At 36.0% G+C, this 25,142-nt stretch overlaps 4 protein-coding genes across 9 annotated transcripts in view; 3 read left to right on the forward strand and 1 right to left on the reverse strand.

The window, feature by feature from the left end:
- Positions 1-3,239, forward strand: part of LOC105830291 — a 5,552-nt gene extending 2,313 nt beyond the window's left edge. Inside the window, exon 5 of the mRNA XM_012669529.3 lies at positions 79-3,239. Coding sequence (XP_012524983.1) covers positions 79-1,002 — 924 coding nt within the window. The 3' untranslated portion in view covers positions 1,003-3,239. The remainder of the gene's footprint in view (positions 1-78) is intronic.
- Positions 1,657-8,586, reverse strand: LOC105830277. 3 transcript variants are annotated; one of them, XM_012669517.3, is made up of 6 exons: positions 8,374-8,586; positions 8,155-8,234; positions 7,806-8,067; positions 7,169-7,733; positions 6,430-6,591; positions 1,657-6,064 (listed from the first exon to the last, which is right to left on the reverse strand). In XM_012669517.3, exons 4-6 carry the CDS (start codon positions 7,628-7,630, stop codon positions 5,771-5,773), a joined length of 918 nt encoding a protein of 305 aa, XP_012524971.1. In that variant the 5' UTR covers positions 7,631-7,733; positions 7,806-8,067; positions 8,155-8,234; positions 8,374-8,586; the 3' UTR covers positions 1,657-5,770. The 3 variants fall into 3 exon arrangements, with proteins under 3 accessions (XP_012524971.1, XP_012524962.1, XP_012524953.1); XM_012669508.3 differs by having other exon boundaries at positions 7,806-8,012; positions 8,155-8,586; XM_012669499.3 differs by having other exon boundaries at positions 8,155-8,586.
- Positions 8,587-9,045: 459 nt separating this feature from the next.
- LOC105840230 (mRNA cap guanine-N7 methyltransferase) lies at positions 9,046-13,937 on the forward strand. 2 transcript variants are annotated; one of them, XM_028192531.2, is made up of 8 exons: positions 9,046-9,384; positions 9,903-10,086; positions 10,163-10,370; positions 12,136-12,395; positions 12,501-12,682; positions 12,771-12,983; positions 13,190-13,398; positions 13,641-13,937. In XM_028192531.2, the coding sequence occupies exons 1-8, from the start codon at positions 9,326-9,328 to the stop codon at positions 13,715-13,717; spliced, it is 1,392 nt and encodes a 463-aa protein (XP_028048332.1). In that variant the 5' UTR covers positions 9,046-9,325; the 3' UTR covers positions 13,718-13,937. The 2 variants fall into 2 exon arrangements, with proteins under 2 accessions (XP_028048332.1, XP_012542568.1); XM_012687114.3 differs by having other exon boundaries at positions 9,055-9,384; positions 9,930-10,086.
- A 1,391-nt stretch (positions 13,938-15,328) lies between these two features.
- Positions 15,329-24,325, forward strand: LOC105840228 (DNA topoisomerase 1). Of its 3 annotated transcripts, XR_003626290.2 has the most exons (13): positions 15,329-15,865; positions 16,211-16,268; positions 17,667-18,051; positions 18,153-18,487; positions 18,564-18,712; positions 18,934-19,110; positions 19,218-19,397; positions 19,492-19,580; positions 20,453-21,426; positions 21,555-22,005; positions 22,418-22,567; positions 22,874-23,170; positions 23,433-24,325. XR_003626290.2 is itself a non-coding variant. In XM_012687109.3 (12 exons), the coding sequence occupies exons 1-12, from the start codon at positions 15,824-15,826 to the stop codon at positions 22,974-22,976; spliced, it is 3,093 nt and encodes a 1,030-aa protein (XP_012542563.1). In that variant the 5' UTR covers positions 15,329-15,823; the 3' UTR covers positions 22,977-24,325. The 3 variants fall into 3 exon arrangements, 2 of the variants coding, with proteins under 2 accessions (XP_012542563.1, XP_012542564.1); XM_012687109.3 differs by having other exon boundaries at positions 22,874-24,325; XM_012687110.3 differs by lacking the exons at positions 15,329-15,865; positions 16,211-16,268; positions 17,667-18,051; ... (3 more) ...; positions 19,218-19,397; positions 19,492-19,580 and adding an exon at positions 19,849-20,127 and having other exon boundaries at positions 22,874-24,325.
- Positions 24,326-25,142: the final 817 nt, after the last annotated feature.

A 25,142-nucleotide genomic window follows, 5' to 3' on the forward strand; every position in this document is an offset into this window, starting at 1 on the left:
TATTATACATCCGATAGAATATTTATAGATAGAATATTTATCTATCAAATATAATCAAAGTTAATTTAATTCAATCAGGAGTTCAACAATATTGAGGAGAAAGCGCCGCTGCAAGCGACTCCATCTTTACCCGCGAAAAAGCAAGAGGATGAAGCGGTAAACGCGCCGTCTGAGTCAACATCGCCGCCGGAAGAAACCTCAACAGTTACTGCCGAGAACGAGCAACAGCAGCAAGAGCTTCAGATTCAATCGCAGCCTCACACAGCTTCGCTCGATCGTCAAGTCTCCGTGACGCCACCGTTACCACCGAAAAATGTACACGTGACACCGCCGCCGATGCCGCTTCGTGGCATAACGACGGTTACGCCGCTCCCGGTGCCGGATGTGCCGGCGCCGCCACGTCCAGACTCCGTTTACAACACGGAGGAAGAGGCAGCGAGAGGCGGTCCCGAATCGAATCAAAGACTGATAGACGACGGTGCGCAGGCGAGCTTAAAAGTTCCTAAGCGAAAGTATTCGGAGAAGGGCCTCGAGGAGGACGATCCGATAGGACTATTCCTGTCCTTCCTCTGGTGGTTCTTCTTCATCATGGCACGCGTGTTTGCCATCGCTACGGCCTATGAGTTCTATCCCACTGCCGTGCTGACAGTGATGGCCGTGCACTACGCCGTCATGCTTGCCTACCTGTTCTACTACGCCAAGTATTACGACGTCGTCTCGTTCATCGTCAACCTTTGGCTCGGACTGGTCTACATATTCAGCCTGATCGAATACCGGATCAAGTTCAAGTACGCTGACTGGTGGACGTTGCCGTATTACATATTCGTGATCGCACAGAACGTCGCGCTGACCCTCACGTGGTATGTGCACGCTGACTGGACTGGGTTCTGGTATACCTACACATTCGGCATGATCCTCGGCAGTATGGCGCTCTGCATTCTCTCGTCCGGGATGTACTATGCGATGTTTAGGCCGAAGAAACGCAGAGTGTACAGCTGTTGACGATCGTTGGAAGCAATACTGTCTTTCAGATAAGTTTTCTTCCGAGAATCGTACTTCCATTTTCAACTTTTCCCATATGGCGTATAAATAAACTGTAAATACACACTTGAGAGATTAATCAAATCATTTTATGGAAGAAACAGACATTTCTTCTGAAACATTGGCGGCTTTCTATAACTTATTTACACTTTGTAGACGTTTTGCAATTTTTGATAAAGCTTTAGACTTCTCAGTGTTCAAATGTTTCGAGAATATTTTACACAAAAGTATATATCGTTTATTAAATTTATATTTATAAGCTATTGCTGTATATTACATTTGACTGTCTTACGCTAATCATAGAATGATTGGTATAGAAAAAGACTTTTTAGACATGATTATCGTTAGATTGATACAAGAAAAACTCCCAAAAATAAATCTTAAATATAAAATTGCGCAATTATTCATCATCGAGCACTTTTTTCGTGTAAAAATTCTTATTTAAAATATATCTTGATTAAAAAAAAAGAGATTTCTTGTACCAATCTAATACTTTAGGCAGCGCATTTCACTATTTGATAATGTATTTACATAGGCTGAGAAATAACACTTATAACGCTATTACCGTTACAGTTAATTGTTTTGGTAACGGATTGGAAATGGCGTTATTTTCCCTTTTTCGTAACTATAACGATAACGTAGTTACATGTTTTTCAGTAACAAGTTTAATGGTTACTTTTATCGTTACTTTTTACATTTTAAACTTATTTGTAATATAATTTTCGTTGTGTACGCACATATACGTTATGTGTGTATATGTTCAATCTTCAGTCTTGACTAATATTTATAGTTTGTTGTTATACTTAAAGCTTTGTGCACAATAGAATATTAGATATTAGGAATAGAAATTAAAATTTCGATTTCTTCAATGAACATTAAACGTAACAATAATATGGATACGAAAAAATGTAAGGCAATAAATGTGCATACAAGATATAACACAACTTATTATTTATCTGTAGTGTTTAATAAAAAAAACAATCTAAAATTTATATTTCCTATTCCTAATATCTAATATTCCTTTATTGTGTGCAAGATTTTAAACTGTAGATCGTTTTTTATAATTGGACTAGCGTACACTGTGTACTTAAATTGGAATAGGTATGTTTGAAAATCGGTGAAAGAGAGAAGAAAAATTATAATTCAGTATAGTTCAGTGCAGTAATAAAAAACGTACCTAATCTTAAAAACCAATCATATCACTATACATTTTAAGAACAATTTTTAATTTGAAATTATTAAACTGATGAAATTTGTTAATACAAGATTGAAGATGCAAATAAGTCTGAATATCGCTGTACTTATAACTTTAACCCTAGAATGATTATTGACTATGGTATAATATTGCTATTGATACGTAAATTTTACGTCCGAGGAAATTGGCTATTCTTATTTAATGTAGCACAAGATTTTCATGACTTTCACATTTTTATTGACAAAGTATAATCTTGACCTTTATGAACATAAATAATCTAATTGTCAAATTAAAATAAATGAAAAAAATAAAAGCATACTATCAAATTCAATTTTGAAATGATTTGAACTACAGTCTAATGTCTCCTCATAACATTACACATTTGGAATATTTGGGGGCTATACACAAAATTAACATATCATTCTAGAGTTAGTAAAAATTGAAAATCAAAACTCATTTTAACCCTTTGAGCCACTAATTATTCTTGCTTATCAATTTTTGATAAAACTCTGTCTCTAGGGGTTTTTCGCTGAGTACGAATCCAATGTCAGATTTAAAAAATGTTTAATGGTGAATTTAATATGGCGGACATAAAACAAAAAATTAAACCAAATTCTGTGAAACTTCGTATCTAGGAGTTTTTCTGGATGTTGATTCTGGATGATTGAATTCGTTATCAGATTTACAAAATTCAAAATGGCGGATCCAATACAACGAAGCTCCTGGATACTAAGTTTCACGGAAATTAGTTGAATTTTTATGCTCGCCATATTGGATCTACCATTTTTAATTTTGAAATTCTGATAGCGGATTCGTAATCAGTACCTCAAAAAAAACCCTAAATACTAAGTTTTATGGAAATTGGTTGAATTTTTAATATTGTGTACATTTTCGAAAATTTGACAACGGATTCGTAATCAGCGATTTCAAAAACCCCCAGATGTAGAGTTTTGTATAAATTAGCGCTCTTCTCTGAGAGAAAATAAATTTCTTTCAAAAAAAACAGCAAATTTTTAGTATTTGTTTATTTATAGCAAGTAAATAAATACAAATTTGTGATCATATATATCTTTAAACATACCTTAAGGTCCCGAACTATTAGAAAGCAAAAAAAACCGACTTTAAAAGGTTAAAAAATCGTTAAAATAATTAAAAACTAGAGAGTCCTTGGTGGTGACTTAGTGACTCACCGTGACGCAAAGGGTTAAGCATTCTAAAAACGTTTTCATTAAATTTATTTTGTGGTGTTATTTAGGATACAAATAATACATTATTTAATTATTAATCCTCCAACTGTATACTTTTTTTGGTACAAGACAAAATATGATATACAGATATGTAACACCGTAAATACGTGTAGATTGACTCATCATTCCTATAGCCGGATATAGAAATAAAACTGTTTTCATATCTTAAACTAGACACCACAGACGCGCGCTTCGCGCGCTACTTAACTTTTTACTTTTTATTTTTTAAAAATAAATTACAACGATAATCGTATAGATATCTGTACACATTTGAAAGCTATCACAATTCAATCGCAATGACATCTACTCTTGCAACACGAAATAAGTGTAGCGAGAGAGCCAATCGGCATCACGGACAAGTGACAACAATAAATTTTAAGAGATGCGAGCAATCAACTTTACATGCATTTTTTAGATAAGACTAGACACCACAGACGCGCGCGCAACTTTTTACTTTTTGATAACGATATTATCCACAAATCATATATAATGTTATTTTTTATCTAGACAAATAGTAATATAAATAGCATTATTTTAATTTTTCAAAAAGCATTTTTAGCTTAAAACTTTTTTCTAATGCTTTTTGACTATATCAATTATCTTTTTTTCACAACGGTGAGAATAAAGCATAATTTGTTACAAAACGGTAATGATAAAGCTTAATTTGTCAAAATCAAAATTTTTAATGCAACTTTGCTGCATTAAAATGCAGCATTCGAAAGAACTTTAAGCTTTAAAATGCTTTTCGAAAAATTGAAATGTGATAAAATTTTACGGTGTTATGCTTATTTGAAATTATGAAAAATTTTCACATATTTACCTATACGATAATTTTGTTGATGAATGTATGATGAGCAAATATTACTTATAGAAAAAAGTCTAAAAATGTGGATTCGTTCGTACACATATTCGGTATTCGATGATATATTGATTTGGTTTTTCATAATGTGGTTCTGAGTCCTTTCTATCACGTTTTTTTAAAAGGAGAGGAACCAGATAAACAAATTTGCGCTTATTTTACCGTTACTTGGTAGATGTTATCTTGTAACAGGTAGGCTGTTACTTTGTTGTGGACACCGTATACAGTTGGAGAGTAATTACTATTTCTTTTTTAATAAAAACATTAAAATAGTAAACTTTTTGTTTAATTTGGTCTTGTTTTAATATTGCAAAGAGTAAGAACCATGGCATATGACATGGAATTTACTTGATTTATTCAAACTATTATACCATCTTATGACTCTAACGGAAAAAGTAACGTATCGATACTTTTTAAAGCCTTCGGCACACGATACGATTTTTCATGCTAGATCGCATACGAGGCGTCTTACTACGTATCCTCATTGACTTACGATTGGTGACAATCATCCGAGCCAATCAGGACATGTATTAAGATGTCTCGCATGTGATTTAGCATAAAAAATCGTATCGTGTACCAAAGGTTTAAGTAACGATAACGTTGACGAGTTACTTTTCAGAAAGTTACTTGTAACTAGTAACGGTATGACTAGTTACTTTTAAAAAGTAACTTTTCCAACCCTCATTATATTATGCAGAAATATTTACAATATTATACATGTATGTATAAAAACAAAGCATAAATCTTTAATATATATGCTTATATGTATCTCTCTGCGAAATAGAATATCTAAATTTCTCGTCTTTGTCTGAAAAATATCCGAATGTAATGATCACTACATAGAAGTAGAAGAAGTAGAACAAGATATATCACAAAAGTATGAATGTCTCTAATTCTCCTTTGCTCTCGTTCAACAAATAAATGTTAACTCTCATACAAACGCCACTATATATGAGTCACTGCGACATTATCGCAGTTTTCTGAGATCACATGGAAGTGATCGTTGAGAGAAGAAAAGAAATTAAAATAGCACGGTCTGTGTTGAGAAAGCAATCGTACAAATATACTCTAGAAAATTGTAAATTAAAAAAATCAAAGTTTTAAAGTCAATTTTTGTTACATCTGTGCAATGAAAAAAATAAAATGTAAACTGATCTCATGAAAATGAGATCAGTTTGCCTCATAAAAGAGCAATGGAGGATTAAGCTAGAGTGCTAATATCATTTAAAATCGTTATCCATTCATGCATACGAGCGTAATAACGCGGACGTTACATAACGAATTAGATAACTCTTTATTAATCATATCACGTTGCTTTCCATCAAATCGATCGAAAGATCGTTCTTTCGCAATTCACTAAAAGATATATATATATATATATATATACACAATACCGACTCACAGGCCATTTGTACATCCCTCCTCCTTTCACACATGGATACTTGAATTTCTATGAAGATTACCGAGCTGAGCCTCAAATAAAATGTCGTTCAATAATTTCTCAGCTATTATTCTTTGGTCCAGTCTCATATTCCTGAGTTTGGCGGCGACGTTGCGGCCGATTGCATCAAACTCGTCCTCCATCATGAACGAATTGTTGTGCGATATTCTCAGGGATGGATCCGGGGATGGATCAGATTCCTCGGATCCCCGAATTAACGACGTGTCGTTCCAATCCGCGGACTGTTCGTAAGACTCTTCGTTTCCAATCGTACATTCCTCCTGCGTGCCAACATGTCAATTTAATTAGGGAGAGAAAAGAAACTCCTTTATGTAAAATCATACGGATAAGAGAAAGGCTAATAAAAAATCTAAACACAATTAGTTTAAACGACTAATCTCGATTCAACTTATTCTTTATCTTTTTCTGGTTCTAAAAATTAAAAAAAGTCAAACCGAGATTAAAGTTAATGTACACCTGGCAGAAATGGATATAAGAAATATAAAGATTTTATTATACATATTTCGAACAAATGTTAAGGTAACTTAAGATAATTCTATCTAAAACTAATTAAATTAAATTAATCCCCTCTCTTCCAGGCTCTTGTAAAGCAGCATAGAAAATGGAAATAAACTGTGGTGCTTACCACTTTACAGCGCTTCTTAGGATTACTAGGTGGCACTAAACGCTTCTCTCGCACTATTTCGAGGGATTTATCAGGCGTCGTTGATACTGAATTGACGTATATCGCGGCTTTCCTCTGACTAGATTTACATCTTATTTTACTCATCAAAGCTGGATGTAATCGCTACAAAAGTAACAAGGCTGACGAGAGTGATCAATATTCCATTAAAAATCGTAATCTAAAAGTAAAAATCGTACAACGGTAAAAGAGGATATAAAACTATGTTTACATGAAAGATCCTTTCCTTCTTAATTTTCAAAATCGTCTCCTAAAATTTTTTGCATATATTTAAATTCTTCATGCATAATAAGTATGCAATTGATTATAAATATCTTTAAAAAAACAAATTGTTAAATGCAAAAATAGAAGGACACTGACAATTGCATTAGCTTTTAACAATTTCTTTACAACCAGTTCTTTATAATTTTTTAAAGATATTTATAGCACTGTTATTAAATCAGATGATCAAATTTGAAATATTATTTCTAGCTTCAGTTTACGATTGGTTTCAAATCATCAAGACAAATTATATCATCATACAGTCTACAGATCTAAAAAAATACATTTAATAATTGATATAAAAATTATTATGAGCGCCCCAAAATTTATCTTGTCAGCGAGAAATGGCGTCTTCTTCTTATTTCTTGCATCATTAATCATATACCAGTTTAATATTCAACTTATTGTTTTAACAATTTACCTTTACATGACTAAGGAAATTTCCGGTGGACTTCAGATTGCCGTTCAACTGTTTCTTACATTGCTGGCAAACCACTGTGACATTGGTGTCCTCCACCCTGGTCACAGCAAAGTACTCTCCATCTAACAGAGCAGGCAATCTCACCGGGATCATCTTCCGTTCTCCAACATTTGACTCGATTTGTGTCACCTGATGCGCCTGCTCCACTTGCTGCTGCTGCTGTTTCTGCTGCTGCTGTTGCAGCATCAATGGATCGTGACTCTCCTGACTTGGCACCTGCATCTCCTGCTGTGCGGGCGCTTGACTACTGTTCACAGACTGGACCATGTCACACTGGTGATTCGCGGCAGTGACCATAGACTCGTTGTATGTGTCAAATGTTTCCATCTTGCCCTCGTAGTCCTGTGGGAAGCCGTCCATAACAGTAGAGTGTATTCGATGATGATTCTCGCTCGTAGACATGACAGCAGCCAAATGTCGTGATAGCTGTGGAGCACTATTTAGCCTCCGAGTCTTATTGAATTTTAGATAAGCCGCCAGATAAGAGCCGTTGCCCGGGACGAATCTAGATCAGATAATAGATGAGAAACGTGTGCGTGTTTGCGTTGGAGATTAAAGTTCTTTCGTGCGTACCAACCTCGTCCGATCAAGGTTGTTGGGGCGCCCAGGTTACGCCCGCCGCGTCATCGCTGGGGACAGGGCGCCCGATGAAGACACAGTGGAGTAACGGTCCCATACGTGCTACTCTCGTCCGTAAACACACGTAGGCGGTTGACAATATAATTACTCCCGACAATTTCTTAATCTTCCCGATCATCCGTGTGAGGGTGTGAGGGTGGCGGCACTGAAGTAAACAAAGCACCTTCTCAAGCTCTCGGTTTCGTCATTATGCATTAATTCTGGTAATAAATGAGTTTAATTGATATATGTATAATTATGGACAAGCGTGCTATACTTTTTCCAATGCTTTAGCGATAAACACTCACGGATATCAGGTATTCCAGTCAATGCTCCATAACCCACGAAGTAACATGCTCCTCACTTGAGGTGATCGGCACTTGACGTCCTAAAACGCGAGGACCGCGCGGATCATTGATCATCAATTATGTTAATCGAGAGAAGGTTTTTCTCCATCAATTTATTTATGAATAGTTAAATAAATCGAAACAGAAACGAAAAACTCCGAAAGTTATAACGCTTATAACCTAAACTCATCATCACTAGCTAACGAACCAACACGCCTGATTGGCGTGACCAGGCGTGACTGAGACTGAAGTGACTGTTATGATTATGAAATCAAAATCCAACTTCCAACAGTTACAACTCTTCCAAGTCTTCCAACTTCCAACCAAGGCTACTACGCCGACTACGGTCCCCACTTCGGTTCACTTGAAACTACAAACAGAATTTGACGTTTACATTTAAATTATACACGTAAACGTTTTATGTATCACCTGTTGTAAATAATAGTAATCCATGAATCATAAAAAATTCAGATTTTATGAGAAATAGTGAAAATTGTACTTCACTTTTTATTTTGAACATTATATATATATATATATATATATATATATATATTTTTTTTTAATATCAAAAAGTCAGATATAAAGAATTACAAATTTTATGAATTATATTTTTTTAATATTGATCAATCAATTAATTCGAATGATTGATGGACTGCAGCTTTAAGTTAAATTTCAACGTTTGTTTAGATGAGACAAAAATGAGATAATTTAATCGACTTTAATCGAATTGAGATTAAATCAAGGGCTCAACGATACCTTACGTATCTCAGCAAGATACATACGCTACTGGGAAAAGAGAGGCCTGGCGGGAGAGAGGGAGGTCATCTGATGCTCGCGGTGCTGCACAATGCACATGCGCGAAAAATCCCTCCATTGGCGTCACTGCGTCGTCAGCAGCAGCGTCGTCGTCGGCATGTGAGCACCTTGCGTTCCCGAATGTAGCGTGCACAGTGATGAACAAGTGTCGGTTTTACTGGTTTTAGTGTTTTCCTACGGAGACTCTAAACGACTTCTCGTACGGTAATCCCGTGTCTCTCTAATTCTCTCTGCTCCAGTTAGAAGAGAAGGAGGAGGAAGAGGAAGTGCGTGTGTCTCTCTCTCTGCTCACGATTTATATCGCCGCGCCATCAACATGTCAGCACTTCGCGCGGATGACAAAACGGAGTCCGACGAGGAGAGGCTGCACGCGAGGTACTTCGCATTCCCTGCGTCTTAATGTAGCGACACAATAAAATTTTTTTCACCCGAATCGAATACTTCTGCAACCCTAGCAACGTTAAGTCTAACTGGCTCCACAATATCTTTGTTTCTCCTAGAAATAAAGTACGTCGTTGATCGTTCTATAAGCTCCGTTTGCTCCTTAATTTTGAACTCAGTTGCACTTACTTTCTATCCTTTCTTAATTCTTAGAATTGGTATTATCATAAAATTTTGTTAGAAAAGTTTGAGATTGTAGATATATACTCACCAGTGATTCAGTGATTTGCACCAATGTAGTTTCAACTTCTAGCTTGTTTTAACTTATTTTTTGTCTTTTTCGATTTCTTTATAAGAAATAAAAAAAGATTGAGACTAAGTTAAATCAAGTTTAAAGTAGGCCACATTGCACCAAAATTAACGATTATCTACATCCTCAAACTTTTATGTCAGGATTTTGTGAGAATATTAGCCACTACCATCATATACTCCTTTTTTCTTTTAATATGAAGCTACAGAGAACACATTGTGACTTCCAGCGAGACTGATACGTCCTGCACCACTGCGACGAAAACAGAGGAAAGCGAAAGCACAGAAACTGAGAGTCCTCAAAGGAAACGAAGCAACTTGTCACCAGATAGTGAACGGCCATCCAAAGTAGCGAAGCATGATGCTAAGGATGATACCTCGTGTGCTGTGAGTTTTCTTTGATTGCATATTGAGACTGCCGAGTGCCAAGAGATTATGATACATTATATTTTTTATTTTACAGAGTACAAACGTGCCCTCGGATTTAACAACAACCAAAGGTAATGAAAAAAATGAGGATGCAACCGATCTGAACAAAACGAACGTCGACAATACGGTTCTGGTAGCGGAGCATTACAATGCGCTCGAGGAGAAGGGCCTCTCACAGAGAAATCAAAGCCGAATTGTGTACATGAGAAACTTTAACAACTGGATTAAGAGCATGCTTATAAGTAAGTTATTGATTTTTGCTACCATCTAATTGATAACATCATAATGACAATATTATAGTGAAACAAGAATCAATTAAGAGCCAAATGTGATTGCATTTTTTTCAGATGTTTACAAGTTTAATTTTTCTTGAGAATTGATTTTTTTTTCTAACTAATATTGAGCTTTAGTTAAAAAAATATTGATTCTGTAATTTTGAGAATATATTTCAATTGTATGTATATTTCACATATTCTGGATTTGGTATCTTATTTTTTTACCTATTGTATATAGATAATTAATTTTGTAGTGAGCGATGTAAATATGATTTTATAACAAAAAATTTTCTTATATATATGAAATATTATAATCAAATTATGTATATTAAGTTACTAAACTCTGATTTTATATATATGTATATATATATATATATATGTATGTATATATATACACACACACACATATATATATATACACACACATATGTATACATATATGATTGGAATAAAAGATCGAGACTCAAACCCAAATTTTTTTGCTTGACAGGTGACTGTTTTATCAGGACCTCAGAATTAATCGCAATTGTAGATATAGTAGCCAGGGTTGGCATGTTTTAAGCAATTTGTTTAAAACTGTCTGATTAAAACTTGTTTAAAACAGTGACACTGTTTTAAACATTTTTGTTTTAAACAATTTTAAACTACTGTTTAGAACTGTTTACAACACTGCAATTAAAAACATGTGATTATTTAGAAAAAAATGCAAAAAAACAAAAACTAATAGATGTGTATGTTGCAAAAATGTTTTTGTTTCAGTTTTTTATTTAGTTTTTTATATATATTATTTATGTAGCCCATAAATATAAAGATACAAATATTAAAATAAAAATTAACAATAATGGGTATTAGTCTATAATTAGCAGAATATTTATTTCTGGATATTAAATAACAGTCATCACAATAAAGACTACTTAGTAGATATTGAATAACTTTACATTTACATTTTAGCATTTTAAAATAATAGTACATAACAGGTACATTTTAGCATTTTAAAATTATAATAAATCAGTAGTTCGTAGTTGTAGTTAATAGTATTTAATTTTAATATATAATAGATACTTTGGTATCTTTCCTATTTTTATTAAATCTCATGATTAACTCTCAACATAAATTGTATAAAAAATTTTAGCTAGCAAAAAATTTAAATATTTGCACAGATCAAAGCTATTAAGTGTTTTTTTTGGGCTTGTTTAAAACATGTTTTTTTTTAACTAGATACCACGCTTCGCGCGCGCTAATTAACTCTTTATTTTTTACTTTTTAAAAATAAATTGCAACGATAATTGTATAGATAACCATCTATACAAATTTGACAACTGTTAAAATTTAATTGCAGCAATGGTTACTTTCACAACACGAAGTAAGCGCAGCAAGAGAAGCAATCAGCATTGCGGAAAACAATAAAATTGCTTACACTTTTTTAAAAGAGGATATGTTTTTTTTTACCTTAGTTTAAAACACAAATAAAAGATAAAACATTGTTTTATAATAAACAAAAAAAAAGATGTTTTTTTCGTTTTAAATGGAAAAACATGTTTTTGCCAACCCTAATAGTAACATTTGAAAATATAAACAAACGTTTTATTTTAGGATTTCTTCGATGTCTTGAAAAGAATTAAATTTTTACACTGAATTAGCACTTATCTCATTTTGATTTTATATTAATCGTTTTTACTTTTTAAATAGCCAATTATTTTTATAACGAATAAATTTATTTTTATATTCTCAGATGAATACGTAGTTAAAGTGAGGCAAGGTAAAAGCTTTGGCGCTTCGCTTAGGGTTCTGGACATGTGCTGTGGTAAGGGCGGGGACCTTCTCAAATGGAAGAAGGCTAACATTTCGCACCTGATCTGCGCGGACATAGCGCAATTGTCGGTGGAACAGTGTCAACAACGATATAATGACATGGTGAATAGAACAGGTTCCAAGGACAGAGGCTTTGCTCCCATTTTCAATGCAGAGTTCATAACTGGTGATTGTACAAAGGTAAAGGATACTCGAATCTTCATCTCTGAGCATCACACGGAAATCTTCCATCAGAAAGAAGAAACGCATTTGCCAATGGAATTTTGTTAATCAGGAATGTTGCAGGTCCGTCTAAGGGAGAAGTTCGCGGATCCCAGTGTGCAGCTGGATTTTGTTAGCTGCCAATTCGCTTTTCACTACAGCTTTGAATCTCTGCCGCAGGCGGAATGCATGCTTCGAAACGCCAGCGAAAGTCTTAAGCCAGGTGGCTACTTTATTGGAACGATACCCGACGCGTACGATTTAGTGTACGTTTATTTCTTCCTCTTTTGCTTTCGTTTATTTATTCCAAGTAGATAACGCGCATGCACGCTCACTTTCCTGTTGACAATGCAGTTCTAGGTGGCAAAAGTGCGACGGTAACAAATTTGGTAACGACGTGTATCACGTTGAATTTTTATCCGAGGACAAAACGAAACCGCCGCTCTTCGGCGCAAAATACAATTTCCATTTGGACGGTGTGGTCGACTGTCCTGAATTTCTCGTGCATTTGCCTACTCTGCGTAAATTGGCTCTCAAGTACGGTCTTGAATTAGTATCGTTTGAGAGGTAAGAAAAAACAACATAAATCCAATGTTACTTCATTATTAATTGTTACAAAAAGAGCAATTTTATATGTACGTACTCATACACCCAAATTTAAATGTAAATTGATATTACGATTTAAATTATTTTACATAATATTATTTAATAGAATAACGTAATGAATGAATTTTCCAATTAAACTCATCTAAAAAAAAAATTTTTTTATTCAGATTCGAAGACTTCTATGAGCGTTCCAAAGGCGAGGGTAGATCTCTTTTAGGAAATATGCAAGCATTGGAAACTTATCCGCCGTATCATGAATCGCCTTTACTCGGTGACTCCGAGCGGGACTATCATCACGCTATTGAATATATGCAGAATCTGCCTGCGAATCACCGTAAAATTGGCACTCTGTCGCAGTCGGAATGGGAAGTCACTTGTAAGTATAAGAACTCTAAAGCTTATATTAAACTGCATTGAAGATCAAGGATAGCAAATTGAAAATGTAGAATTCAGTGAATCAGAACAAAACGGATTAAAATTAAAATTATGTTGGTCACATTCTAAAATCTTCAATTCACAATCTTTAACTTTTATTACGTAATTGGATACAAGTTTAATTAAAGAAAAAATGATAAATAAGATAAATAAAAATCTGATTTATAATTAATTTTTTTACAGCATTATACGCAATATTTGCGTTTCGAAAAATGAAGACGATTTGGAACAGCGAAGGAAAGCCAGAGTATAAACAGTAAAATCTCATAAGATGAACAAAAATATGAAAATTGAAATAAGGAACGACTTTTATTAATGCTGCTGATTTTATATTGTACAAATAATTTTTTTACTATATTAACTAAGTTTATTATTATGGAATGATATTATCCGTGTGATACTAATAGCTGCATTTCATAGACTGACAATCATGTAAAAATATCATCAAAATCTTAAAGTTTAATCATTTGGAAAACAGAACAATCTTTTTCATTTCAAATTGTTATTCTTTTGAGTCATATAGAATTTTTTGTATATTGTACGGTATTGCACGAATGATTTAAATCTCAGGAAATATTTAGGATCCTGGATATATGAAATTTTTTTAAGCGAGTGATTTTTAAATAATTAAATAGAAAAATAATGTATCGGATTCTTAATTAAGAATTATGTTTGTATAATTCGTAATATAACTGTGTATATTAAGAATTTGAATATTATAATATTATAATTATATTATGATATTTATTATATAATTTATTATATAAATTATTATATAATACACTTATTATTATTAATATAATTATAATATTATAATTGTATATATTTACAAATATATATTATAGATTTAAAAATAAAACTATAAAATTATTGCTCCAAATTATACATATTTACATTATTTTATAGCTTTAGTAAAATTATGTAAAATTATCACATCGCACAAGAATAATATTTAAAAACGTACAAGTATTCTTTTCTCAGAAATAACCACTTGCTTCCAACTTTCAAATGTATAAAAAAAGTCGGTAAGTATACAATTTTTTACGCGAATGTTTCAAAAAAATGTGAATTCCAATTTGTAGTAATCGATCGAAGCAATCGAACGCGACTTCGCAGGGTTGATCCAACGTGAAGTGGCCCAAGCGAAATAGTCGGTTCGCAGCGACAGGCAATATCTTGCGACTTTATTCTCAAAATCAGCAAAAGTAACTTGACTTCAAAATTATCGCGTCCCCCGCATGTCGAAAGTTCGCGCGGAGAGAAGTTTGCGGTCAAGAAACACCTTCGTTTTTATCGTCAAATGATATTACAATCTACTCCGGAAATCCCCCGGCGGTTAACCCTTTTCGCAAGTTTAAAATTCTGTTCCCGGAAGAGTTATTTTTTTTTTCTCGCGCAAGAGAAGAACTTGCCTTCTCCCTCCCCCGCCGCAGGAAGAAAGAAAAAGAAAGATCTGTCGAGAGAGAGAGAGAAAAAGGGAGAGAAATAAATCGAGATCTGTGCAATTCGGTTGGATTTCATTTCGACATTTCCTCGTGCGCGGGTTTTCGTCATGGCGAAACAAAGCCCCTCGTCTTGGCGCGTCGAGTATTGAACCCGGGGGACCGTACCGATTTCTCTCAATCGACCTCGCGGTGAATGACTCCCTCGGATCGGATCGGATCGGATCGGCTCAGCTCGGCTCGTCGCGTCGTCGCGCGATCGCTGGCTGGCTGGCTGGCTGGCTGGCTGGCTGGCGCGTCTATCTGTCCCGATCTGTCCGCGGCTCTCTGTCAGACCGTCAGCCTCCGTCGCGTTTACTACGAAGGTAGGAGGGGGGGGCGAGCGGGCGCATGCGCGGTCGTGCGTTTCTGGCACTTAGACTGGTTGCGCGGCGTTGCGGCGCGCAACACACAGTCGTTCGTCAGACGTGGGACGGGACGGGTGTATTTCGGACGGCTGTGAAGTAAAGCGAGGTGCCCCGTCGTCCTCGTCTCTCTCTCTCTCTTTTCCTCCTTCGGTCGTTCCGTCGCCCTCTCTCCCTCGCTCCTTTTCCTTCTTCCTCTCTTTCCCTCTTATCTTCTCGCGGCCCCGCGACGACGGGGACGGCACGGCGTGCGAAGGAACCACAAACGGAGGCGCGCACCCGCGTACCTCGTAGGTAGCCAGCCTCTCTATCCCGTGGTGCGTGCGTACGTGCGCGCCGTACACTCGTGTCTGCCTTGCCTGCCTGCCTGCTTACTCCCGGCCATCCGCTTGGCTCTCTCTCTTTCTCTCTCTCTCTCTCTCTCGTCTCACTTCGCGTCGGCGGCGCAGCTGAGGAACCACGGCAGTCTCGCACCGGAGCAGCAGTCTATTGCTCGCGCCGCGCTGTACAGGTTCGAGAAATGGAGCTCGAGCAGGCGGCGCCGCAGGTGAACGCGGACCTGGTAAGAGGACTACCCTAACATCATCCCCGCGCATCCGCGCGTATAATCTCCGCGGTCACGTAGGCGCGCGTTTCCGCGACGATCGGCCGCACGCGCTCGGCTGGGCGCTCTCTCGCCTCTTGGTCGCCGATGCGAAATTTTTCTAAGTCCCAAAATGGCGTCTGCGGCTAAGTCCTACCGTGCCGCTGCTAGCGAGCACAGGCGAGAACGCGAGGCGCGCGAGAGCGCTCCTCCGCGCGCGTGCTGGCTGACGAGCAGCGAGATGCCCTCGACGGACGCGCGCACCCGTGCTCGGGGAGCATCCCCGTCGCGCTCAACGCGGATCAACCCCGTCGTCTGTTTCAGGAGAAGAAGACCAAGGAGAGCGGCGGCGGCGGCGGTGGCGTCTCCGGGGGTCACGGTGGTGAGTTTTCCTTTTTAATCGCGCGCGAGACCGAGATCGAAATATTGACCGGAGGCGAGTAACAATGTGCCGTGGGAAAACGCGGTCGAATTAAAATTCGTAGACCACTTGCGACGACCGTCGGGAAGTGGAGTGGGGGAAGGAGGGAATGGAACACGTGTCTCGTCTCTCGTTCAGGGAGGAAGCGCCGGAAGAATCCGCGGCCTCTTCTCGATTCTTGAATTGGAATTCTCTGCACTCTTTCGCCCTCGAAAATTCGAGAGTTCGAAATTTTTCCAGCGACGAAAATTCGGAATTTTTCGAGAAGCTTCGCGATTTTCGCGATCCCAGGAACAAAAGTTACCATGTCTGGATGTTTTATACCTGCGGAGATTTCCCAAAACAAAATCACATGCGATAGAGACTTTTTGACAGACCGCGCGAGTTTTTGATTGTTAATTTTTTCATGGGAAATTCAAGTACACGTTTTCTCTCGAAAAACTTCATTAAATCGGATTCAATGGAAAGTTCTCGAAATATTTTCAATGTTGGAGATTTACTCCTAACTTGATTATTTTTTTATTTATATTTATATTTTATTTATGTTTTTATAACATTTAAATATTTTTTAATATATGTATTTTTATTTCTTATTTTATTATTTTTTTATTATAAAATTTGCGACAAATTAATGTAAAGTTTATTAAGCAATATTTATTTAGCTTTATTATTTTTTTATTTTTTTATTTTATGTCACAGTATGTAATACATTAGTATAAACCAATTTAATCCTTTGAGCCATAAGACTCTTGTAGTCTCATCTTTTTTTACACAGTTTTTTATTATTTTGATAAATTTCTTGATTTTAAGTACAGGTTTTTTGTTTTTAGAATATCTAGTGCGTAAATAAACATGAAAAACAGATCATTGATTTTTTTACATAATTGATATAAACAAACAAGTAGTCTCAACAATCTGAATTTGTACTTTTTATAGAGAAAATACATTTTTTGCTAAGCTATCATCAATATTGAAACGACAATTTACATACATTTAGGGAATCTTAAAGTTTTTTTTAGTTTTTTAGTTTTTGTTTTTTTGTTTTTTTTTTATTATAAATTAATGTTTAAAAAAATATGAAAAATCGATATTTGGATTGTCCATTTTAAATTAAAAAATTCTGACTTCTGATTTTTTAATCAGCGACTTGAAAAATTCCTGAGTATGAAGTTAAAAAAATAGTCTGATATAAAAGAATTCGTGACACAAAGAGTTAAGCAATTTTTTTTGTTATACACTTTTTCCTTATTTTGGTTTTATCGCATAATTTTGCGATAATTAATGAACGATATACATAAACGAAATATTAATAATAAATGTTTTATGCATTAATTTTAATTCCGGGTTTAATTTTCCTAGATCATATCAATGGCATGTCCAATGGTTTCGATAAGAAAAGAGAACACAAATCAGAGCACAGAGACAAAGACAGAGAGCGATCTCACAAATCGGATCACAAAGACAAAGATCGAAGCAGAGATAAGGAGAGGAATCACAAAAGTGAACACAGAGATAAGGATAAGGATAAACACAGACATAGCTCCAGTTCCGTTAAGGACAAGGAGAAGCATGATAGCAGCAATAACAAGGATAAAGACAAGGACAAAAAAAGTTCCTCGTCTAGCAAAGACAAGGAACACAAGAGTAGCAGTTTGTCCAGCAAGGATAAGGAGAAGGATAAAGACAAAAGCCGGGACAAGGAACATCATCACAAATCAAGCTCGAGCTCCAAAGACAAAGACAGGTAAAATAAGAATAGAAAAGTATAAATTAAATATTAATAATGTTTGGATGATGATGTTTATGCCAATGATGATGACGATGATAATGATATATTTCCATTAGGCATCACAGTAGTTCTAAGGACAAGGACAGCTCGAGCAAGGATAAAGACAAGGATTCGAAGAGCAAGGATAAGGATAGGCACAGACACAGTTCCTTGAACTCTAGCTCGCGCGACAAAGATAAAGACCGAAGTATCTCAAAGGACAAAGATGGCAAGAAGCATTCATCGGATAAGGACAAGGATAGACATTCCACTTCACACTCCTCGGGCGATAAGGAGAAGCATCGTTCGTCGGAGAAAGATAAAGATAAGCATAGAGAAAGTTCGTCCAGCAGTAAAGACAAGCATCGTCATGAAAAAGACAAGGATCGTCACCGCCATGATAAGGATAAATGTAAGTAGAGATATGTTTGTAATTATGTAAATATTAATTTTGTGCCCATTTTAATTGCCTGGCGATCGAATTGCAGCTAAGCATCGCGAGGATAAGGAGAAGAAAGATAAGGAGGAAGTTAAAGTAAAGGAAGAACTGAAAGAGAAAGAAGAAACAAAAGTAAAGTTAAATCACTCAACTAATGCAGACTATCATTATACGTCAGTGAAGGTTGAGATAAAGGAGGTAAGGTCTCGTTTACGATTACGTTTAATAAATAAGCAAAATACTGAAATTTGCTAAACATATGTTACGTTTATTTTTTAAATGATAAAGAAAGTATTTAAATATCATACATTGTTCCGTTGCATTTAATAACACGTTTATAAAAATAAGTTTGCAATACATCTCCTTTAAATGATTACGTTATTTAAATAAGGAAAATACTGAAATGAATTTTTCTTCAGGATCCTAATCCAGAATTAGATGATGACGATGACAGCGGTGGTGAGCGACCGCTCTATATTGATGAACCAATCAAGGAGGAGGCTAGTATGGACTCGACTGATGGAAATGACACCAGGCTTTCGGATCTCCATAATACGACCATAAAGACGGAAGACTCGGAGGAGGATAAACCTCTGGTAAATATTGTTATAATTACGACAGTTGAACGCAAAAAAACAAAATATCTTCAAAATTATTTAATTTGTAAACTCCAATTCACATATACAATTAAATATTGATATAGTCTTCAAGATCAAACGCATCGCCAAGCGTGAAGAGAAAAATCGAGTCGGATGAGGATGATGACGTTCCGCTATCGGCACGTAAGAAGTCCAAGAAAGGAGCTGCCACCGCGAAGACCAAGAAGAAGAAACGAGATTACGTGGATGATGGCGATTCTGATGGCGAAGAACTTGCTACACAGGTAATAAGTTTCTTCAACATTATTTCCTTAACATAAATTAATTATAAATTAAATTAAACATAAAACAATATGTTTTATACTGCATTTTTTGTAGAAACCAAAGAAGAAAAATAAGAAAGTGAAAGAAGGAGAAAGTCCAAAGAAGAAAAAACAGGAGGAGGAACAACAGGAAGTTTGGAAATGGTATGTACTTGACGTTTTCCATGCGATCTTTCTTATTTTTATTTTACTTATTTCTGTGTCTTTATTGTATATACAATATCCAATAAAAATCGAATAAAAGTTCAGTTCTTCTAGAGACTCGAGAGTTTCTAAAAAAAATTGAAATAATTGTTTTAAAATTTACTGCCAGTACTGAAGAGTCTATAGTTATGTTAACATAACGTATACTATGTATATGAATTTTGGAACATGGCCTGAATATCACTTGTGATCTATGGCTGCGTTCTGAGACATCATTCTATCATTGTTATTCGTTGAATGTGAGACAAGGATAGAATGATACCCAAGAGCACTCAGTTTCCGAACGCAGCCTATTTTTTCCCCTGGAAGTCTCCTTGTATCTTGAATCCCTGTTTACTTTTGAATAAAGATGCGAATGACAGATGGATATAATGCGGAGCCTTGCAAGAAGTGCAATAATTCGTTTTACAAAAGGATGTTCAGTCAATTTTAGACGCAGCCGCAATTACGCGGTTTATAAAACAAAAGTAGATCCGTCGATTTTGAGGTTATGTCTGTAATTGGCATTGGAGTTCAAAGTTTCTTCTAATTTTTTTCATTACTTACATAATACATGCTTTATTTTGAGATTTAATGTGATCTTTCCATTTATTATTGGACATGATTTATTGTTAAAAAATTAAGAAAAAAGATTTTTGGATATCAGAATCAGGCCCAGTAGCTTAAAGTTATTTTAAAAATATAATGATTTTACTTGTCATTTTGTATGCCAAGATAGTCCTATTTTACTAGTATTACTCCTTTCTCTATATATTTTAATGTGTGCTCCTGTCCTTTTATGTGCATTTAACATAATTTGTCAAAAAATTTAGGTGGGAGGAAGACATTAAGGCTGATGGTTTGAAATGGAATTTCTTGGAACACAAGGGACCAGTATTTGCACCACCCTACGAGCCCTTACCCTCCTCTGTGAAGTTTTACTATAACAACAAGGAGATTAAGCTAAGCCCGGAGACAGAGGAAGTCGCAACCTTCTATGCTCGCATGCTCGAGCATGACTACACAACCAAGTCCGTGTTCAACAACAACTTTTTCCATGACTGGCGGGAAGTGATGACCGAGTCGGAGCGTGCCAAGATCACCGATCTGTTCAAGTGCAACTTTAAGGAGATGCATGCGTATTTTGTGCAGAAAAACGAAGAGCGCAAGGCTATGACGAAGGAAGAGAAGAAGAAGATTAAAGAGAAGAATGATGAAATACAGAAAGAATTCGGCTTTTGCACTATCGACGGCCATAAGGAGAAGATCGGCAACTTCAAGATTGAGCCACCCGGCCTGTTCAGAGGCCGTGGCGAACATCCTAAGATGGGCAAGCTAAAGAAACGAGTGATGCCGGAAGATGTGATGATCAACTGCTCAAGAGATTCAAATATACCGAAACCGCCGTCCGGGCATAAGTGGAAGGAGGTACGGCACGACGCCACCGTCACGTGGCTCGCGTCCTGGACAGAGAACATTCAGGGACAGGTGAAGTACATAATGCTGAATCCATCTAGCAAGCTCAAGGGCGAGAAGGATTGGCAAAAGTACGAGACGGCGCGGAAGCTGGCGCAATCGATCGACAAGATCCGTGCGGAATATCGGGAAGACTGGAAGAGCAAAGAGATGCGCATCAGACAGCGGGCAGTCGCTCTGTACTTCATTGACAGGCTGGCGCTTAGAGCCGGTAACGAGAAGGACGAGGACCAGGCAGATACCGTGGGCTGTTGCTCACTGCGAGTGGAGCATATCAAATTGCATGAGCAGAGGGATGGCAAGGAGTACGTCGTCGTGTTTGATTTCTTAGGTAATAATTGAACTATTGCATTATACATTAATGTATCTATGTATTTGAAACAAAAGTTGTATTTTCTATCTCTTAATGTCACAATATAACATGATTATATAGAACCAATTAATTAATTGATTCTACAGGTAAAGATTCCATTCGATATTACAACGAGGTGCCAGTGGAGAAACGCGTCTTTAAGAATCTACAGCTCTTCATGGAAAATAAATCCCCCGGAGATGATCTATTCGACCGCCTCAACACCACCGTGATGAATAAGCATCTGAACGAACTGATGGACGGTCTTACCGCTAAAGTATTCAGAACTTACAACGCGTCGTGGACGCTGCAACAGCAGCTGGATAAACTGACGGATCCGAATGATACGGAGGCCGAGAAGATCCTCTCGTACAATCGTGCCAATCGCGCTGTCGCCATTCTGTGTAACCATCAGCGTGCCGTACCAAAAACGCACGCGAAATCCATGGAGAACCTAAAGGCGAAGATCGACGCGAAGAAGGAGGCGATAGCCGAGTGCGAACTGCAAGTGAAAGATGCTAAACGAGACGCGAAACATGGCTCAGTAAAGGAAAAAGTGTACGTTAGTTTTTATGTTGTTATTCACATTGTATATTTGTATATAACAAATATAGAAAAATTCATAATAATTAAATTTAAACAATTTATTCGTAAGGTTTGTTTATTAATTTAATTATTTATTTATTGTGAATTTTGCGTACATCAACTTTAGATATAGATTTAACTTAAATTATATTCACTTATTAGATATAGAGGATATATTCCAAAATTGATAAACTTATTTACGAATTTGTCTAATTTAGAATTTTTTCCTAATAGTTAGCACAGGAAAACTGTGGTTTTATATAATACAAAGTTTGGCTATTAATAAAAATCTACAAATATATATATATAATATATACATATATATATTTTTTTACATTGTGCAGCTTGCATGCATGAATTAATGCACTCTTGAATACTTTTACAGAGCATACGAAAAGAAGAAGAAACAACTAGACAGATTGAAAGTTCAATTAACGAAACTGGAAGTCCAGGCGACCGATCGAGAGGAGAACAAAGAGATCGCGCTGAGTACTTCCAAGTTGAACTATCTCGATCCTAGAATTTCCGTTGCATGGTAAGTACATTTTGTATCTTTATCTAATTTTTTCGTTTTTTATAATTTCAGTTTTATTAATTTAATAGCTTCATAATCGATTTTATTATTTTACATTATTTAGTTTTGCGTTTTTATTTTATGTATGTATATCCATACACACACACACACACACACACACACACAGTTAATTTTATTTACTGTATTTTATACATTCTGTCAATATTGATACTACATTGTTTTAAATATCTTTTTCTAATTTAATGTTAGTACTGGCGTATTATTTCTGTCTTTCATATGTTTTTACAAATTTTTGTACTTTTTCAGGTGTAAGAAACACAATGTTCCGATCGAAAAGATCTACAACAAGACTCAAAGGGACAAGTTCCGATGGGCCATAGACATGGCGGGACCCGACTACGTGTTTTAACCCCGCGAGTCGCCATCACAAGTGCTGTCATCATCGTCGCCGCCAACGCGTGTGTGATTGGAGTACAACTCCTGCCGACGATATATATATATATATATCTAGTGAAATTTTACGTTTCTAACGAGAAGCCAGGAGACTTAAGTAAGACGAAAGGAAAGAGCTAAAAAAAAAAGAAAAAAAGAACAGTATAAACGGTACGGAAAACATTTTTTACACTTACGCGATATAAATGTGAGAGTGCGGGAACATATTTTCTATAGGATAATACATGCGTCACGCGCGCATTAAATTCACATGCGATTGGTATATCCTAAAGTGGCGTTTAACTTGGAATGCGGCATGCACGGATTCGACGACGGGCTCGTCCTGAATCGGAATCGCGTAACGCGTGCCGTTTTTGCCACGCGATAAGGTTCTAACCACATCGCTCTAGCTTGTTCGTCTCTATGTTCATAGTTTGTACGAGGCACTTGGACGTGATAATCTACATAGGAATGTTGATCTACAAGGAAAAGGTCATCACCCAGCGAATTGCGGGCTGACTCTCAAACGAAAACGCGGGAGAGAGGAGCACGATTTTATTTTTGTTTAGGTAGAAATTTATTCTGACCATGTGTGTGGATTAGGAAATTAGCAAAAAAAAAAGAATTTTTGTGTGGACAAAAAGGAGGGAGAGAGCACCGTTAAAATTTAACAGCGGGCATGCGTGAGGTGTGGTGCGACAATTAAATTCTGCACGAGGGATTGTTTGGGGGATTGTGATGGGGTTTCTTCGTGCCGACTGAGAAAGCATGCGAGAAGCTGTAACTACGTTATTGTATATATTGTAGGACAAGTTCGTGCGAATGAGGCGGATTCAGTTTGCGCTATGATTATCGATATTAAGAGAAGGAAGGAAGGAAGAAAGAAAAAAAAGAAAAGGGCAAAAGGAAAGAGAAACCAACTTTTGAAGTAGGCAGCTGAATGAATTTTATATTTCCCTTTAGCGAGCATAACACGCATAACGCGCATGTTGTTTCTCTCATAAATGTATGATAATATCATTCATCGAGTATCACGTTTACATTTTGCAACAATCGTGTCGAAGACATATGTATTCGTAGAGACATATTCGATAGTGTGCACTTCTCTTTTTGATATATGAATGAAGAAAAACAGGAAAAGCAACTAGCAAATTCTCGCCGGATCGCGGTTCGTCCCACCTTTTACCCCTCCCCCCCCTTAAAAAAACGTAGTATAAAGAATGCCGAAAAAAATATATTTAAGTGAATCATATCGCTTTTAGCGATTTATGTTTTATAAGATGATATCTATAGGCTATAAAAATAAACGAGAAAAATGTACCCCTTAATTTCTTAATGTTATTTGCACATCTCGCGGATCTTGCTCGGTACCGAGCGGAAGGGTTACTAGGCACACACATACATGATATGCTCATGTGTATATATACATATATACATATACATATATATCTTTTATATATTACATGCAATTAATATGTATAATTATATTGAATAATTAATGTATAAAACATACATATATTATTTTATATAATCAATTATATTAAATAATGTATGTATATAATAGATATAATTATATACGTACGTAAACTATATGTATTTGTATGTATATGTACGTACACATATATTTTATGCTCACTTGATAATAAGCATTAAAATGTAGCATTAAGCCTCCCATTTTCACGGTCGAATCGCGAGACGTTCTCTGGCGCATGTGCTTAAAATACGTAAAATACCATTTATCTAGAAGAAATTTTATTCGTTTAACACACCTCCCTCTCCCCCTTTGCTTTTATTCTCTCTTTGGGACTTTTTTTACATTGCGTATCCGAAATAAAGATTTTATCCACTTAGAGAAAATTACGAAATCGTTACCGGATTTAGGAGATTGCGAGATCTGCGGAGTTTTGATTTTTTTTTTTTTTTTTTTTTTTTTTAATAGGAGAAAAAATACTAAGTGCATGCCTACGTAATTACGTAACTGTATCTTACTGCGACCCGATGTACGGAAGTTATAGCCCGTGACTTATAGATAGTATTTTTTACTTTTTTTTTTTTAAGAGAGAGGGAGATAAAGAGAGAGAGAGAAAGTGAAAAGTATCGTCTGTAATTCGCGTGGTATAACTAATTTTTCATCTACGTCCTT

This window comes from Monomorium pharaonis, chromosome 5 (genome assembly GCF_013373865.1).
Source record: "Monomorium pharaonis isolate MP-MQ-018 chromosome 5, ASM1337386v2, whole genome shotgun sequence".
Taxonomy (NCBI): domain Eukaryota; kingdom Metazoa; phylum Arthropoda; class Insecta; order Hymenoptera; family Formicidae; genus Monomorium; species Monomorium pharaonis.